The sequence below is a fragment of the Rhincodon typus genome, chromosome 16 (assembly GCF_021869965.1).
Source record: "Rhincodon typus isolate 14 chromosome 16, sRhiTyp1.1, whole genome shotgun sequence".
Taxonomy (NCBI): Eukaryota; Metazoa; Chordata; class Chondrichthyes; order Orectolobiformes; family Rhincodontidae; genus Rhincodon; species Rhincodon typus.
Window position 1 is genome coordinate 13,783,188 of NC_063347.1, and position 19,002 is coordinate 13,802,189.

Genomic DNA, 19,002 nt, shown 5'->3' on the forward strand with positions numbered 1-19,002 from the left:
AAACAAACCCTCCCCCCACGAAAAGCATCGATGTGGTTTAAAGCTCCCCTTACACTGCCCCCATCTGTGCAACTCAATTAATCAGAATCTGTTTTAACTAAGAATTGTTCCAAAAATGGTTGTAAAGATTAGTCCAACAATTACAGATCAGTTAAGTATTAAGCCTGTCAATAAGGGTGGTGCTGTTGTAGCCTGGCATACTCACCGCTACATTGCAGAGGCTGAGCACCGGCTCTCAGATACCTCCTCCTATCTCCCCCTGGACAATGACCCCACCGTGGAACAACAGGCTATTGTATCAACTACGGTCACCAACCTCATTTCATCTGGTGATCCCCCCTCACTGCCTCCAAGCTGATGGTATTCCAACCTGCACAGCTTGCTTCTACCTCCTTCCGAAAATCCATGAACAGGACTGTCTGGGCAGACCCGTTGTTTCTGCCTTCTCCTGCCCCACAGAACTCATCTCTTCTTACCTTGACTCGATTGTTTCTCCCCTGGTCCAGTCCCTGCCCATTTATATCAGCAATTCCTCTGACGCTTTATGCCAGTTTTGGAATTTCCAGTTTGCAGGCTCCAGCCACTTCCGCTTTACCATGGATGAGCAATCTCTTCACACGTCCATCCCCTACCAGGATGGTCTCAGGGCTCTCTACTCCTTCCTGGAGCAAAGGCCTGAACCATACATCCGCTCCTCCGCCTGGCCAAGCTCTTATATTTTCTCTTAACTCCTCTCATTTTCTTCAGCTCAGAGGGTTGGTCATGGGTACCCACATGGGCCCTAGTTATGACTGTTTTTTCGTGGGGTAAATGGAACATTCCTTGTTCCAGTCTTATGCCAGCCCTCACCCACAAATCTTTCTCCGATATATCGATATATCATTGGTGCTGCTTCCCTCTTTCATCTGGAATTGGAAAGCTTTATCAATTTCTCTTCCAATTTCCACGCTGCCCTCACTTTCACCTGGTCTATCTCTGAATCCTCCCTTCCCTTCCTCAACATCTGTTTCTATTTCTGGGGATAGACCGACTACTAATATCCACTATAAGCCTACTGACTCCCACAGCTAACTGCACTATACATCCTTGCACCCTGCTTCCTACAAATTCTCTATTCCATTCTCCCAGTTCCTACCGTCTCTGTCACATATGTTCCAATGAGGCCAACTTTGACAAGGGAGCCTCTGAAATATCTTCCTAAACAGTGGATTCCCAAGCGCTGCTGTTGACAGGGCTCTCAACTGGATCTGACCCATCTCCCGCACTTTGGCCCTCACCCCCTTCTCTTCCCTCCCACAACTCAATAGGGTTCCCCTTGTCCTTACCTACAACCTCACCAGGATCCACATCCAGAAAATCATTAGCTGCCATTTCTGCCACTTCCAGCGAGATGCCACCACCTGACACATATTCCCCTCCCCTCCCTTGTCCACCTTCTGCGGGGACCATTCCCTTTGGGACACCCTGGTCCACTCTTCCTTCATTTCCAACACCGCCCCACAGCCCCAAGTCACCTTTCCCTGCAACTGCAGAAGGTAAAACACCCACCCATTTACTTCCTCCCTCCTCAGTATCCAAAGGCCCAAATATACCTTCCAGGTGAAACAGCACTTTACCTGCACCACACAATCCAGTCTATTGCATTCTATTGCTCACAATGTGGTCTCCTCTACATTGGGGAAATGAAGAATAGGCAGGGTGATCACACTGTAGAACACCTATGTTCTGCCCGCAAAAATGACCCTGAGCTTCCAGTTGCCTGCCATCTCAACACATCACCCTGTTTTCTGGTCAACATCTCTCTCTCAGGCTTGTTGCAGTGCTCCAGCAAAGCTCAGCATAAGCTGAAAGAACAGCACTTCATTTTTCACTTGGGACCCTGCAGCCTTCAGGACTTAATATTGAGTTCAATAACTTTAGGGCTTGAACTCTCCTATGTCCCAGATCCCAACCCCACACACTAGGCCTTGTGATCACATAGTCTGCTATTACACACCACCCATTGTCAGCCACTGACAGTCTCCATTAACAACTGTTCACCCTTCTAGCTAGATTGTTATCCAGTCCTTTGTCTGTTGAACTGTTCTTCTCTCTCTTTGGGCTTCTATTTCCACCTATCATTTACTCCTTACCCCCTCCCATGACCCCATCTTTGCCATATAAACTGACATTTTCCCAGCCACCATCAGTTCTGAGGATGGGTCACCAGACCCGAAACGTTAACTCTGATTTCTCCTCACAGATGCTGCCAGACCTTTTGAGCTTTTCCAGCAATTTCTGTTTTTGTTTCTGATTTACAGCATTCGCAGTTCTTTCAGTTTTTATTTAGAGAGTATTGGTTAATGGGTACTTCTTGGGCCGGAAGAAGTTTATAGTCTAGTTCGCCAGGGGGTCTTAGGACCCTTGCTTTCCTTGGTATGCAGAAATGATTGAAAACTTGATATGTCAGAAAAAAATTTCAAAGTTTACAGATCACACAAAACTTTGAAAAACTGTCAACTCTGAGGAGGACAGGGTAGAACTTCAGGATATTGACACATTGGAGGAGTGCATTGGTAGGTGGCAGATAAAGTTCAATGTGGAGAAGTGTGAGGTGATGCGTTTTGATAAAATGACCATAGAGAGACAACATAAAACAAAGGCTACCATTCTAAAGCATGTGCAAGAGCAGATAACCTGGGATACACACAAGTTATTAGCGTTGGAAGGATATGTAGAAAGAGCTGTAAATAAAGCGTGCAGAGTTCTATCCTTCAGAGTAGGTCCATGGGGTAAAGGCAAAGTTGCCATTGTGTCAGAGGGAATGCCTTCTCATTAAAGTGAGATAGTAGAGAGTTCAACCTGAGGGGAATTAGATCCATTGTATCAGGTCCAGCTGTGAGGTGAGAGGCAAAGTTGAGAATGGAGGACCTTTATGGTAACCTCAGCTAATGTGGAAATTGAACCTGTGCTGTTCGTGCCGCTCTGTATTGTAAATAAGCCGTCCAAACTAACTGACCCCCATGGAGTACAAGAGCAAAGAAGTTATGATGAAGTTATAGAAGAAACAGGTTAGACCTCAACTGAAGCATTGTGTACAATTCTGGCTGCCACACTATAGGAAGGATGGGAGGGCATTGGAGAGAGTGCAACAGAGGTCTATGAGAATGTTCAAGGGATGAGACTCTTCAGTTGCAGGGAAAAGCTGCGCCTGTTTGCCTTGGAAGGAGGAAGGCTAAAAGGAGATTTGATCAATGTTTTCAAAACGATGAAGGTTCTGGACAGAGTGAATAGGAAGAAACAATTCTTGCTCATAAAGGGATTAAGAACTGGAGGGCATAATGTTAAAGTTGTGCAAAAGAGGCAAATGCGAGGTGAGAAAAAGCTTTCTCACACAGCGAATGCACTACTTCGAAGTGTGGTGGAGGTCAGTTCAATTGAGGCATTCAAGAGGGCAGTGGATGATTTTTTAAAATCACGTGCAACAGATTAACACCAAGTTAAAATGCTGAGAGAGCTGGTGTAGACATGATGGCCTAATGGCTTCCTTCTGCATTGTAACAGTTCTGTGATTCCATATATTATTTCCTAACCCTAACCCTAACGCAGTTGACTTTTTAGTTATCTTTATTAACACCTTGTGCTGGCTGCATGGAGTTATTTCAGCCAAACTCACTAGAGAAGTTCTAAAACAGGGACACTTCTGATGGTCCGACTCTTAAAAGGAATGAAAGCTAGCAGAACTGAAGGTTCCAGGTACAGGATTTGTTCTGGGCTGAGTGAACAATCCCAGCCAGGGTGACAGGGATGCTATAATGGCTTTTGTGCCCTGGGCTTGGGAGGTGAGGATCAGCACCTGCTCTTTCTTGAATTTGGTCACTCATATGTGACTAATGTGGCTGTGCTTAGCTCTGATGCCACAAGGTTGAACATCTAAGGAGAAGGTGCTGGTGAAACTGAAACATCTGAAGGTGGAAAAACCACCTGGACTGGATGGATTACATGATAGAATTCGGAAGGAGATAGCTTGTAGAGGCATTGGCAGTGATCTTCTAGAGTCAGGGAGGGTCCCAGACGACAGGAAAATGACTAATGTAACATCCCTGTTTAAGAAGGGAAAGGAGGCATAGAATGGGAAATTATAGGCTGGTTAGCTTGACCTTGGTTGTTGGTAAGAATTTAGAATCCATTAATAAGGATGAGATTACAGAGTACTTGGAAGTGCATAGGAAAATAGGGCTGAGCCAGCATAGCTTCATCAAGGGGAGTCATGCCTGTCAAATCTGTTGGAATTCTTTGAAGAAGTAACAAGTGATTTAGACAAAGGTGAGCCAGCAGATGTGATCTATTTGGATTTCCACTTTGACAAAGTGCTGCACAGGAGTCTGCTGAATAAGGTAAGAGCCCATGGTGTTGGGAGCAAGACATTGGCATGGGTACCTGACTGGCAGAAGGCATAGAGTAAGGATAAAGGGGTCTTTTTCAGGGTGGCAGTCAGTGACTAGTGGAGTTCTGCAGGGCTCCATGTTAAGACTACAACCATTCACATTATACATCAATGATCCAATGAAGGAACTGAGGACATTGTTAACGCAGTGTGGAAATGGAGGAACACAGCAGGCCAGGCAGCATCAGAGGAGCAGGAAAGTTGATGTTTCAGGTCGGGAACTCTGTTTTTTCCTTCACAGATGCTGCCAGACCTACTGAGCTTTTCCAGCAACTTTGTTTTTGTTCCTGATTTACAGCATCCACAGTTCTTTCAGTTTTTATTCCATAGTAATCACTTCAGTCCAAAGCAAGGAACAAATCATAAGTACTATCATCAGTGATTACACTAATATTTATTATTGCCAAATGGTTGATAGAGGATGAAGTCATATTTAAATGACAGAAAATTTTGAGGAAAGGCCACTCGACCTGAAATGTTAACTCTGATTTCTCTCCACTGATGCTGCCAGACCTGCTGAGTTTTTCTAGCAATCTTCTGTTTTTGAACAGAATATTCAGTTCAGCACGTAAGATCTTCATCATTGAAATAACCTTGAGTTTGAGTCAGCCTTTTTTTTATACCATTCCCCATCCCACCACCCCCCTGCACAAATAGCGTTGAGGTTTGCTGAAGTGCAGTCTCACAGAGCTCCCTTTTTCTCTATTACTCATGTAAACATTCTTCATCTTCCTAGAGACCAAAAAGCCAGAGGGCCAATGAGGAAAACATTTATTGTTAGCAAGTTGTTATGTCTTGCCTGAAAGAGTGATGAAAGCAAATTCAACAGTAACTTTCAAGAGGAAACCAGATAAACATTGAAAAGCAAACAATTTACAGAGCTTTGAGTAAAGAGCAAGGGAGTTATGACTAATTAAATATCTCTGTCAAGAGCTGGCACAAGCAAACTAAGTTGAATGGCCTCCCTCTGTGCTGTATGATTCTGTTGTGAACCTAGAAAGTGAGCACAAGCAAGATAAGACCATAAGATATAGGAGCAGAATTAGGCTATTCGACCTTTTGAGTTTGTTCAGCCATTGCTGATATGTTTCTCAACCCCAATTTCCTGCCTTCTCCCTGTATTCTTTGATCCTCTTACTGTTCAAGAACGTATGTCTTAAATACACTCAATAATTTGGCCTCCACAGCCTTCTGCAGCGATGAGTTCCATAAATTAACTGCCCTCTGGTTGAAGAAATTCCACTTCATCTCAGTTCTAAAGGTTTGTCCCTTTGCTCTGGGGCTGTGCACTGGGTGCTAGTCTGTCCTACTGGTGGAAACATCTTCTCCATGTCCACTCTATCCAGGCCGCTCAGTATTCTGTAAGTTTTGATGAGATCCTCTTTCATCTTTCTAAACCTCATCAATTACAGACCAAGAGTTCTTAACTTCTTGCCATATGAAAAGCCCTTCATCCCTGGGATCATTCTTGTAAACCTCCTCTGGACCACTTCCATGGCCAGCACGTCCTTCCTTCGATATGGGGCTCAAAACTGCTCACAATATTCCAAATGTGGTCTGACCAGACTCAGCATTACAGCCCCCTTCTTGTATTCTAGCCTTCTTGAAAAGAATGCTAACATTACATTTGCCTTCCTAACTTCCAACTGAACCTACATGTTAACCTTAAGAGAGTCCTGGACTAGGACTCTGAAGTCCCTTCATACTTCAAATTTGCGAAGACTTTCGCCATTTAGAAAATAGTCTGCACTTCTATTCTTCCTACCAAAGTGCATAACCTCACACTTTCCCACAATGTATTGCATCTGCCTTTTTTTTGCCTACTTTCTTCGCATGTCCAAGTCCTAGTTCAGCCTCCCAGTCTCCTCAACCCTACCTTTCCCTCCACCTTTCTTCACGTCATCTGAAAACTTAGCAACGAAGCCCTCAGAGATAGTAAGAACTGCAGATGCCGGCGTCAGAGATAACATAGTGTGGAGCTGGAAGAACACAGCAGGTCAGGCAGCATCAGAGGAGCAGGAAAGTTGACATTTCTGAAGAAGGGTCCGGTGACCCTTCCTCAGAACTTTTTATTATGGAGGTTTGACTGCATTATTGCACTAGGTACTTTCCTTGAAGAGAGTTAACCCGGTATCTAAACCCATTACTGATGTTAAGCATCTGCAAATAAGGTTAAAAGATCATCTGAACCAAAATGTGAAAACTCATGCCTTAATGCCGTGTCCTTCCTTGCAGGTTCCATTAATGAGCCAGCCTGGCTGGTTAAACATTAACAATATTAACCATGACTTTTACTGTGGACTTTTTTTAACCTATTTGGTTTAGACAAGGGATTATTGAGACGGTTGTATAGAGTGGGCCTTGTTCATTGCCTGTTGTCTCATTGTGGAACAATCTGAACAGTAAAGTATTCTCTTTATCTCCTTTTGAAGGAGAATAAGTATGAGACATAAGCTCCAATTATCTAGGGTCACCATTTGAATCCAACATAAAAACTTTATTACTCTCAGAACTCAGAAAGAGCAGTAATTACCCTTTGGAATCTCCCATTTTTATCAGTTTAATGCAAGGAGAGGCTATTTATAAGCCATTATTACATAGCATATAGAATGGTATGGGTTGACTTGATTGAGGTCGTTAGGTTATTGAAAGAAATTAAGGCACATAGAGAGAAACTCTTTCCATTTTAGGTGCATCTAGGTGAAGAGGAGGTAACCTCAAAGCCAGGTCATTCAAAGAAATTAGGGAACATTTTTCACACAAATAGGGTAGGTGTGTGAAATTTTCTCCCACATTAGCTTAACTAACAATTTTAACCTGAAATCAATTGATTTTTGCTATCTCAGCAAGGATGTTAAATCTGAGCAGCAACATACATATGTGTGTATGTACTTGCCATGCTGTCACTCAATTAAGTACAGGGTCCAGGGGCTGAATGGCCTACTCTTGCTCCTAAGCTTCAATGAGATTATTTATATCACAGTGGTGCACATTACAATCTAGGTGTTATTTTGCAGTCTGACCTCCCTGGTACCTGTGGTCTTTGACAGAGTTATAAGTGTCTATGTTGGTGATTACATCCATCTGTCTGGCTATAAGGTTTCATTAATGAACACCTATTGTTGCACTTGGCTGTGTCCTGTGCTTTTTCTGAAAACTGGTAACTGCAAGCGACCAAGTTTTCATAATTTATATCCTTAAAGGATTCTTTTACGCTTTAGTCCCCATCCCTCATGATGTTGAATACATAGAACAGTGCAGCACAGTACAGGCCCTTCGGCTCATGATGCTGTGCCAAACATTTACCCTAAACCTAAGGTCTATCTAACCTCCAGCCCTACCTTATATTATCATCCATATGCCTATCTAATAGCTGCTTAAATGCCCCTAATGAGGCCGACTCCACTACCCTCTCCGGCAATGCACTCCACGCCCCGACCACTCTCTGAGTAAAGAACCTACCTCTGACGTCTCCCCTATATCTACCTCCACTCACTTTAAAACTATGCCCCCTCGTAATAGCTACCTTCACCCGAGGAAAAAGTCTCTGGCTATCCACTCTATCTAGATGTCTGATCATTTTGTACATCTCTATCAAGTCACCTCTCATCCTTCGTTGTTCTAAAGAGAAAAGGCCGAGCTCTCTCAACCTTTCCTCGTAAGACCTTCCCTCCACTCCAGGCAACATCCTGGTAAATCTCCTCTACACCTTTTCCAACGCTTCCACATCTTTCCTGTAATGAGGCGATCAGAACTGGACACAATACTCCAGATGTGGCTGAACCAGGCTTTTGTATAGCTGGAGCATAACTTCACGGCTCTTGAACTCAATCCCTCTATTAATGAAAGCTAACACATCATACGCCTTCTTAACAACTTTATCCACCTGGGTGGCAGCTTTCAGGGAACTGTGGACATGAACTCCAAGATCCCTCTGCACCTCCACACTGCCAAGAATCTTTCTGTTAACCCTGTATTCTGCTTTCAAGTTTGTCCTTCCAAAGTGAATCACCTCACACTTTTCAGGGTTAAACTTCATCTGCCACTTCTCAGCCCAGCTGTGCATCCTATCAATGTCCCTTTGTAACCTAGAACAGCCCTCCGCACTGTCCACAACTCGAACCACCTTTGTATCGTCCGTGAACTTACTAATCCACCCTTCCGCTCCTACATCCGAATCATTTACAAAAATCACAAATAGAAGAGGACCCAGAACAGATCCTTATGGTACACCACTTGTAACTGAGCACCATGTTGAATATTTTCTGTCCACTACCACCCTTTGCCTTCTAAGAGTCAGCCAATTCTGAATCCAATCTGCCACATTTCCCCCTATCCCATGCCTCCGTACTTTATATGTTAGGCAAAGTGCTCAGTAAAACAAATATGACTAATTTTAACCTTGTTTGATGCTGGAAATGTGTCTTTAGGAATTAATTAGCTTGTTAAATATCCCACTGATTTTGTAAAAGTGAGTTAGGTGGGGTATAAAACAAGCGCTCAATGAGGATCTTGTGGCACAAGGGTGCCTCAGGTCACAACGTCTGGGTTGAAGCGCCACAATCCTCCAGGTGTGTTAGGACAGGGTGATTAAAATAACTACAACTGACAATCATTACCATCCAAATCCTGCTGCCATTGAAAGATAAAATCAACAATATTTTCCAGAATTTGATTGGTTTGAATGATACTTCTTTCTTCATATTTCGTCATGCACAGATTGACCAAAACAGAAGCTGTATGCATTGAACATGCTGCGTTGAATACTTTACAATTTTTACTTCTGCTTCTGCTCTTTTCTTTCACTTTATTTTCCTTTTCTTTTGTGTCTTTTTCTTTTTCTTTTCTTCTTCTTTTGTGCAGCACTGGCGTGGCAGCAAGAGGAGGCTGCGTGCGGAGTGGCAGACGTGGCTTTTCCCGGTGATAGGAGGCTGACGGCAGCGATATCCCGCCCTCCTGCCAATTGGGGGTCCTATGGAAGCAGCGGCGAATGCATCCTTCCGGTGTTTGGGATCAGCGGCAGCAAAGCTCCTCCAGTGATTGGGGATGGCGGCGCTGGTGGCAAGAGACTGTTCAAGATGGCAGCGCAAGCAAGGTGACATCTGCAGTCCAAGTGGGACTTGTGACCCAGTGGCAGCCTGGCAGCAGATTTGGGGTCTCTTGGTTTTGGGGGCGAGTGTGGGTTCAGCGGCATCAACAAAGTGGACCCAGAGGGGCAGAGATGGCACCTACTGTGTGGCAACTCCTATGCTGGTGGGTTCAGTGCAGGCAACACTGAGGTGGTGGAAGTCTACCTTAAGGCTGGGTGCCAGCATGGACTGGATCAGAAAAACTGACATTCTGAACATTTTACTTCTTTATTTTTCTAATTTATTCCTATGACCTACAATGTTGGACTACTAATTTTGCAATAAAAACCAAAAGAACTGCGGATGCTGTAAATCGAGAACAAAAACAGAAGTTGCTGGAAAAGCTCAGCTGGTCTGGCAGCATCTGTGAAGGAAAAAATCAGAGTTAACGTTTTGGGTCTGGTGACCCTTTCTCAGAACTTTCTTCACTTTTCTAATTTCTTTTTGTTTCCTAGGAATTTGATCTTAAGTATCTGTACCTAGGTACCTTTATACCTAAGATGGTGCTGCAATGCAGTGACTGTAACCTTTTCACTGTACTCATTTGATTATGTGAAAATAAAGCTAATTCATTCATTCAATCAATCAAATGTAGGCATTTTAGTTAACTGAGAAATGCATCAGTGTGCATTGTACAGTATATTGGTTCTTACTTCTTTCAGTTGTTTGATTTGTTGTCTAACTCATGCAAAGTCCAATTCACTCTTGTGTTTGTGAACCAACAAAGCAGCAAATTGAAAATTCTCTTCTTTATGTCCAAACCCCATCAATAGCTTGCCCTTCTCTGTCTTTATAATCTCCTCCAATCTAGAATGCTCTTTAAACTGCATTCCTGTAATTCTTGCCTCTTTTACATCTTTTGCTTATTTTGTTCTACCAGACCTGCCTTTAGTCATCTAGGTCTGAAACTCTGTAATTTCCTCTTTAAAATCCCTTCTCCTCTAAATTGCTACTTAAAACCTATTTATCTTACCAAGAATTTGGTCAACTGTCCTTTTGTGTTTCCCATTTGTTCCCAGTAATAATTGGTCATTGTTTTTGGCTCAATGTCAAATTTTGTTTAGTTGATCTCTGTGAAGTGCTTTGGGACTCTGCAACAGTAAAGGTGCTATTTAATGCAATTTGTTGTTGGTTTAGCTTTGGAGATTACAGTAAAAGTAACACATGGCAGTGATTTGAAACAGTAGTTTAGAATCTAGCAATCAGAGGTCACACATTTATATTTCACATTGCATGAAGCCACCTCTTACTCACATAGATTAATGAGAGTGGTCCATTCTTTCTAGGAATCGAAATGCCAAACACATACTTCAGTTGTGACACCAACACATGGACTGCTGCACCAGTTGTGTAACCTCGAACGAGAGGATCGGACAGGTATGTGACAACAAATCCAAACCGTATCAATCCTAACATGATCTACGTAGATTGAAGAAGAAAAAATGGCTATTGATACAATGACGATGCTTCTGCCCCAGTGATGATCTATTTTGCACTTTCCCCCAGTTAATCTGTTTCCTTTGAGAGAGTTGGGTGCATCTGTACTGCTGATCTATACTTGGAGGCGCAGCATGATAACAAAGTTTTCATTAATCAGCATTTATTGTCACACTTAGCTATATTGCATATTCTTCGTGAGCACAGGCAATTTCGGGAGAGCAAGGATTCAACAAAACATTATCTTATTGAAAGACATGTTCCTTATGGATTAGATTAAATCCATTATGAAACAGATACAACTTATTTTAAAATTTTGGCAGTGGATCAAAACAGTAGATAACACCATCCCCATTGTCTATTATTTACCCTACCTGTTAGTGGACATTGCTTGTTGTGAACTCTGCCTATAATGCATCCCACCTGTACTGAACCCCACCTATAATGACCCCATGTATTATGCATTCCATCAGTCTCTTCCACTGTAAGCTATTCCTTTCTAGCATTACAGGAAAGAACTCAATATGCTAAGAATCAGGGTTAACCCCTCTCCCATTTAACAGGTAGAAGGGTCTTAGCAACAAAGAATGATTGACCCTGTTATATTCTGGGTGTGAGACATGCCCGAGATCTCCAAATCACTATAACTGTAGCTTCTCATTGCAAAAAGTGCAATTTGAGAACAGAAAACATGTGATTTGTTAAAAGGCAAATTGATGATGGATGAATCTGGGTGAATAATAAGTGATGAAGAAGGAGAGGAGTTGGATAAATAACAATGGACAATATTAGGGATAATGGGATGAGCTGGAGATCACAATAGAATTGAAATTTATTGCCTCAGACGTAAGCCTTTCCCTTGGTGATACGAGACCGCAATTTCTTGACTGCATGCAAGCACAATTTTCTTTAGACAGAATTATTTTGACATTCTGCTGTTTCTCTCCCCTCTTCCTCCATATGAATGCTAAGTTTCCTCTTTCTTGTAGCAAAAAATTAACTCACCTGAAAGATCCCACACAAGAATGTAACCATCGTTGCTGCTTTCACCCTCATTAAATCACGTGCCTCAATGTCAATATCCACCGTTCCATTTGTATTGTTCTGAGAACTGATCACAAAGTCCTCATCTGGGGCTATCCTCTCAGTTATGGTGCCCAGCATAACACTTAGTACTGCAAAGGAACCTGCATCAAAGCAGAATTGTACAAAGGCGACAAACTATAAGCATCATTTTACATAAAACATTCTGAATTAGATCATAGATTACGAATTTCCTTTTACTTTTGATGATCAAAATTACTATGAGTATCACATTGATGTTGAATCACTGACACAGTGTAACGGAGCACTGCCCTTCACAGTAAAAAGTCATCCTGCACATAATGGTTCTTAGCAAGTGTTTACATGAGGTTGAATTTCTTTATTCCTTCTTGGGATATGGTATCACTAACAATTTGTTGCCCTGTCCCTGATTGTACTTGATCTGAGGTGCTTCCTTAGCCAATTCAGAGGGCAGCTAAGAGTCAAACGCATTGCTGTGGGCCTGGAGTCACATGCAGGCCAGACAGGGTAAGGATGAACCTTTTCTAAAGGTCAAAAGTGAGCCAGATGGGTTTTTACAACAACTGTTGAGAGTTTCATAGTCGCCAAAACCAAGACTCGCCTTATCATTTTACACATTTTATGATCAGATGAATTTAAATTCCATAAGTTGGTGAAAAGGGATTGGAACCCTCATCCCCAGAGCATTAGCCAGCCTCTGGATTACTAGCCTGGTGATGTTACTACAACATCACTGTAAACCCCCCTAAAAAATAATATCTTTTAGAAAGCAGCATTCTGCATGCAGTGAAATAACAGTTGCACTGTGCAAAGCAATTTTAGAAGTAGTTAATATGAATGATCCCCACTTGAAATGGTATGAAGGTAATCCAGGAGTGTACAAGTAGGCTTCTCCATAGAGAATCTAAAGATAAAGTTGCATGGGGAGTTTGAGCACTGTCTATTCAAACTATGAGCTAACAGTGAATGGATCATGGATCAACTTGAGTAGCTATGTAGCATGAGTGGCTCCTTAGAACAAGTGGTGTGAGGTGAATGTTAGAGAAAAGCATAGGTAAGGCATGGCAAACAAGAGATAACAGGTGGCCTGGAGTGGAAATGTTAAATGTGTAAAACACAATGAAAAGGTTATCATTAAACTGGGCCTCTTACATACACTTGAGAACAGTAGCTTCTTCTTGACTACTTAGTGGCGTAGTGGTATTATCACTGGACTGTTAATCCAGAGACCCAAATAACATTCTGGAGACCTGGGGTTCAAATCCCACCATGGCAGATGGTGGAATTTCAATTCAATAAAAATATCTGGAATTAAGAATCTAATGACGACCATGAAACCATTGTTGATTGTTGGAAAAACCCATCTGCTTCATTAATGTCCTTTAGGGAAGGAAACTACCATCCTTATCTGGTCTGGCCGACATGTGACTCCAGATGCATAGCAATGTGTTTGACTCTTAACTGCCCTCTGGGCAATTAGTGACGGGCAATAAATGCTGCCTGGCCAGTGACACCCTCATCCTGTTAATGAATAAAGGGAAAAAAAAAACTACTGAATGCTTGCTTCCAGATTTTAATGGCTGCGTGGGATTGATCAGGTTAGAAATATTAGCCAACATGTAGGAAACAGAAAAAGGAACTCTGTAAACAGATGTATCTTTTGAACAATAACAGTTGGAAAGGCTGAGGCACGATGTTCTGGTGTACATCCTTTTCCCTAATGAATCAGGCATTCAGCAAATGGGGCAAGGTATTTTAAAGACGAAGCTCACCTACTGAAACATGTCTGGATGTTCCAAATATAAAGTATATAAGCACTGGGAAGAAGGAAGTATAGAGTCCATAGACAGGGGGAACAGCTGCCAGAAGGGCATATGCCATACCTGCAAAACAACATTGCATAAATATTTATACACTATCTCATTTATTTCATAATGTAAATTAAGATGTTTGGAAAATATTACATACTTATGAACTGAATTGTTTAACTATTGTGCATTTTTAATGTTTGCAATGTGTTCCTTTCTGTTCAGGTATCTTGGAGCCTCTCATTAATAGGAGAACAAGGTGGAAGAAATGCCATAATCCCAATCCTTCCTAACCCTAATGCTTATGACGACCCTTTTGGAATCAACCTTGATGTATTAACTCCTCTTTCCTTATGGACCCCACATGACAGGCAGCATTCTTTTAGCAGTAATAGTTAGTGTCCCTCCAGTTATCCACCACATCACCATGTTCAGCTCTCAGGATTTTAATGAAGCTGAATGTGGGCTGTAATGTATAATGACTGACCAAAGCAATGCTGCCTGTTCAACAGTCTTTGGATGTAGGTACAATGCATTGAGATTCCATCCTATTTTATTGCCTTAAAAAAAATTGATTACATTGTTAGAGGTCCTCATGTTATAGAGTCATGCAGTATGGAAACAGACCCTTTGGTTCAACCAGTCCATGGTGAACATAATTCCAAACAAAACTAGTCCCACCTGCCTGCTTCTGGTTCCTATCTCTCCAAATCTTTCCTATTCACGTACTTATCCAAGTGTCTTTTAAACATTGCAACTGTGTCCACATCCACCACTTCCTGAGAAAGTTCATTTCACTTTCTGTGTAAAAATTTGTCGCTCGTGTCTTTCAAATCTCTCTTTCCTGACCTTAAAAATATGTCCCCTAGACTTGAAATCCACCATCCTGGGGGAAAGACAACTACCATTAACTCTATCTATACACCTCATGATTTTATAAACTTCTACCGGGTTGCCTCTCAACCTCCTATTCTCCGGTGAAAGAAGTCCGAGCCTATTCAGCCTTTCTTTATAACTCAATATGGTAACAACAGGGACTGCAACTGCCTTTTTGTGGCATTTGTAAAAGAGAAAGTGCTCACTTTGTGGTAATTGCACAATTCCAACACTGAACCCAGAGCAGATGTCGCCTAATAGCCAATCTCGGTAGGGATACTTGGGCAACCAATGGAGGATTGGGACCAACTTGAACAGGAGTGATTTGGCTTTAGAGCTGGAGCATCTGAAAAAAAAATCAGTCAGTGTTAAACTAAATGTAGATTAGGTTGTTACTCAAATGGACATTTTTGTATCAATTTGGTGATAATTTGCTTGAAACCCATTCAGGTCTCTGGTAATAACACCTCTAAATCTCATGCACATGCCCAGACAATAAATTTGTCCAGAACAGACCAACAAAAATGTATATAATTTTTTTAAAAAGGATATCAAAGCATCCCCTATTGAAATAAAAGCAAAAAGTTCTGGAGAAACTCAGCAGGTCTGGAAGCATCTGTGAAGAGAGACAGAGTTAATGTTTGAAGTCTAGTATGGGATTTCAGATTTCTAGCATCTGCAATATTTTAGTTTAATCTTCTCCTTTCAATGTGTACAATTTGAAGGTGGTGGTGTAATGGTATAATGCTAGTAAGCTAGAGGCCCAGACTAATTAGTTAACAACCAGTTAATTAATGGCTCAGTTTAAATTCTCATTCTTGTTTCAATTCCTTTCTATGGTCTTACACTGTCTATCTCAGGCTGTTCGGCCTATCGAGTTCACACTGAGTAGAGACATGAGTTCAAACACTGCTGTAGTAGCTGGTGAAACTTAAGGTCAACTAATAAAATCTGGAATATTAAGGGAGCCCTTGTAATGGTGACTGTGCCAACTATCATATTTTTTCTTAAAAAAGAAAATCAATTTGATTTACTAATGTCCTCATGGGAATAAAATCTACCATCCTTACCTGGTGTGGCCTACATATGTGATCAGGCCAACAGCAACATGGCTGACTGTATGGCAGCAAGGACAGTTGGTGGACCAATGTGCCAATGTGACCAATGTGTACAAGACTAAAGGATACTAGACCAGACATGACAAGTTGAAGGTTACTTATTGAAGAATAGAAAGGATACAACAGAGCTGAATGTTTATTTGAATAACGTCTATACTTTTCCATTCTAGAAAATGTTCCACAATATAGGACAATACACTCTTCACACAGGAGGATTATAAAACAATATTTGACATTTCGGTGGCATGATGGCTCAGTGGTTAGCACTGCTGCCTCACAGCGCCAGGGACCGGGGTTAAATTCCACCCTTGGATGACTTTCTGTGTGGAGTTTACACATTCTCCCCATGTCTGTATGGGTTTCCTCCAAATGCTCCGGTCTCCTCCTACAGTCCAAAGATATGCAGGTTAAGTGAATTAGCCATGCTAAGTTGTCTGTAGTGTGCAGGCAGATGTATTAACCATGGGAAGTGCAGCGTTACAGGGATGGAATAGAGGAGTGGGCCTGGGGGGATGCTCTTCAGCGAGTCAGTGTGGACTCAATTGGCCGAATGGCCTGCTTCCACATTGTAGGGACTCTACGATTGAACCACATGCTGTAGCAGGTATTTGATCAAGAATGTTTGTACTAAGAAGCAGCTTGAAGGAGTGAATAAGTTTAGGGAGGGAATTCCATAGGTTAAGACTTGTGCAGTAAAAGGTATGACAACTAATGGGGAAGACTGATTAAAATTAGGAGCTAGAAGAAGTGCAGATATCTTAGTGGGTAATGGGACAGAAAGATATAAAGCGATAGACAGTATATGACCACAGAAAGGATTTGAAACAAGAATGAGAATTTAAAACTGAGCTATTAATTAATTGGTAGTCAATGTCATAGGGGGTGATGAGTAATCAGAGCTTGGTGCAAGTTAGGACATTAGGCAGCAGAGTTTTGGGTGAGTGGACGCTTAGAGGGGAAAATGTGGAAGATTGAGAAAGAGTGCATTGGAATAATCAAGTTTCATATTGACAAAGACATTCAAAAGGTTCATCAGCAGATGTACTGAGGCAGAGATGCAACTGAGTGATGTTCCAGAGGTGGGAATAGGATGTCTTGATTATGATGCTGATATGTAATTGGAGGCTGTATTTGGGACCAAATTTGACACTGAGTTTGTGGACAGTCTTGTTCAGCCTCAGGAACAGGGATGGATTCAGTGTTAGGAAACAAAAATTGTTTTTATGAACAAACACAACATCTTTCATTCTTAATCTTCGTTTGGTACAAATTTCTATTGGTCCAGTACGGGATGTTGAGCTTCAAGACAGCGCAAGAGTTGAGAGAGGCAGTGACGAAATGCAAATGGGAACTGTGCTCTGATTTCTGATGTTGCCAAGTGGTAGCATGTCGATTAGAAATAGGAGATGGACAAGGATAGGTTTTTGGTAGCCAGGAGTGAGAGTGGGAAGAGAAACCATACAATAATTGATTCTCTGATCATGGTTAGAATGGAAGGAATGGAACCAGGCAGTTGTAGCTCCACCTACTTGGACAACAGTGCAGAGCCATTTGTGGAAGATGGTATGACCAACAGTGAGGAATGGGGTTGGGGCCTAGACTGGAGTCTGCGGCAGCCTTCTTTGCTTGGATTGAGGGCCAAGGGCTGGGGAGAGGCCTGGTCTGTGGACCAGGTTAAGGAGCAGTGCCAGTGTCCGGGATTGCTGTTCCTGCCCCTGACAGTGACAGAGGTTACAGAAAGGTTAAGAAGGACAAGTTGAGATAGTTTACCTTTGTCACAGTCATATAGGACATCAGTTGTGACTTTGATAAGGGGCAGTTAAAAATTGTGAGAGGAGAAGTAACGTGATTGGAAGGATTCAGATGTGGAATTCTAGAAGAGGTGACTGTAGGTTTGTGAGCAACAACATAATCAAGGACTTTGGAGAGCAAAGGGTTAAATTCCATATAATATACATCCTGTGTTATTAGGGTTCAATACATGCAAATTCTATTATTTATGTAAAAGACTGAAATAATTGTCAATATTACTGCTGAGCATAATTGCCCTTTTGTCGAAATACCATTACAATACAATTTCAGTTCAAGTTATTAAGTTTGATTAAAGGAGAACTATGTCATAATTGTAATTTGTGACATCTCTCCAACTCAGAAAATTAAAATACCAAACTTTCAACAGTGTGAAATTTATTTTGTAACTGGGAAGAAATACATACTGTAAATCCAAGACATGAAAACAACTTTAAATTGTGAAGAATTACTGTATTCAAGTGTTATTATCAAATAGCATATTGCAAGTTGTACCATGCTTTTAACATTGCATTACTACTGTATAACACTCATTCACAAATTACAAAGTAAATACAATGCGACTTTGCGATTACCATCAATTATTATATGTCAAAATCAGAATACTCAAAAATTTAAAGTGTGTTGCAACTTAGAATATATTACCCTCAAGTCGACATTGTGAATGAATGACATTGGTGTGATAATGAAAGAGATTTCACTGAAAAAAATACAGAAAATCCAAAGACGTTTTGTAACAATACTAAGGGAAAAAGATAACAGGGAAAGGGTACAGCCCATCAGAAATCAAAGTAGAAACCTACACATGGAGCTGAAAGATGCAATTGAGGTTTTAAATGAGTCCTGGATGTAAATATTCATTTGTCACAGTATGGTTGACTGCTTTGACCAGTATTAGGTCCCACAAAGCAAAATTTTAAAGTATCTCTCCCATCTGTTGCCATCTAGAACATTATACGAAATTAATTTCATCAACTAATTGTGGGCAATGCGAGAGGCACACTATTATCCTTTAAATTTCCTGTGGTTACTTTTCATTTATGAATCTCATTTTTGCTCATCACATTGAGTACAGTTACAGAGTCGTGGAGTCATAGAGATAAACAGCATGGAAGCAGAACCTTTGGTCCAACACATCCTTGCTGACCAGATATCCTAAACTGTTCTAGTCCCATTTGTCAGAATTTGGCCCATTCCCTCTAAACCCCTCCTATTCATGTACCTATCCAGATGCCTTTTAAATGTTGGAATTGTACCAGTCTCCACCTTTTGCTCTGGCAGCTTGTTAGATATGCTCACCACCCTCTGTGTGAAAAAGTCGCCCCTCAGGTCTC

General features: G+C 41.6%; 1 protein-coding gene across 1 annotated transcript in view; it reads right to left on the reverse strand.

Moving 5' to 3' along the window:
• slc26a6 (solute carrier family 26 member 6) overlaps positions 1–19,002 on the reverse strand; it is a 109,153-nt gene that overhangs the window by 40,352 nt on the left and 49,799 nt on the right. Inside the window, exons 3-6 of the mRNA XM_048606304.1 lie at positions 14,948–15,087; positions 13,830–13,940; positions 11,998–12,179; positions 10,810–10,974 (exon numbers count right to left, since the gene is read on the reverse strand). Coding sequence (XP_048462261.1) covers positions 10,810–10,974; positions 11,998–12,179; positions 13,830–13,940; positions 14,948–15,087 — 598 coding nt within the window. The remainder of the gene's footprint in view (positions 1–10,809; positions 10,975–11,997; positions 12,180–13,829; positions 13,941–14,947; positions 15,088–19,002) is intronic.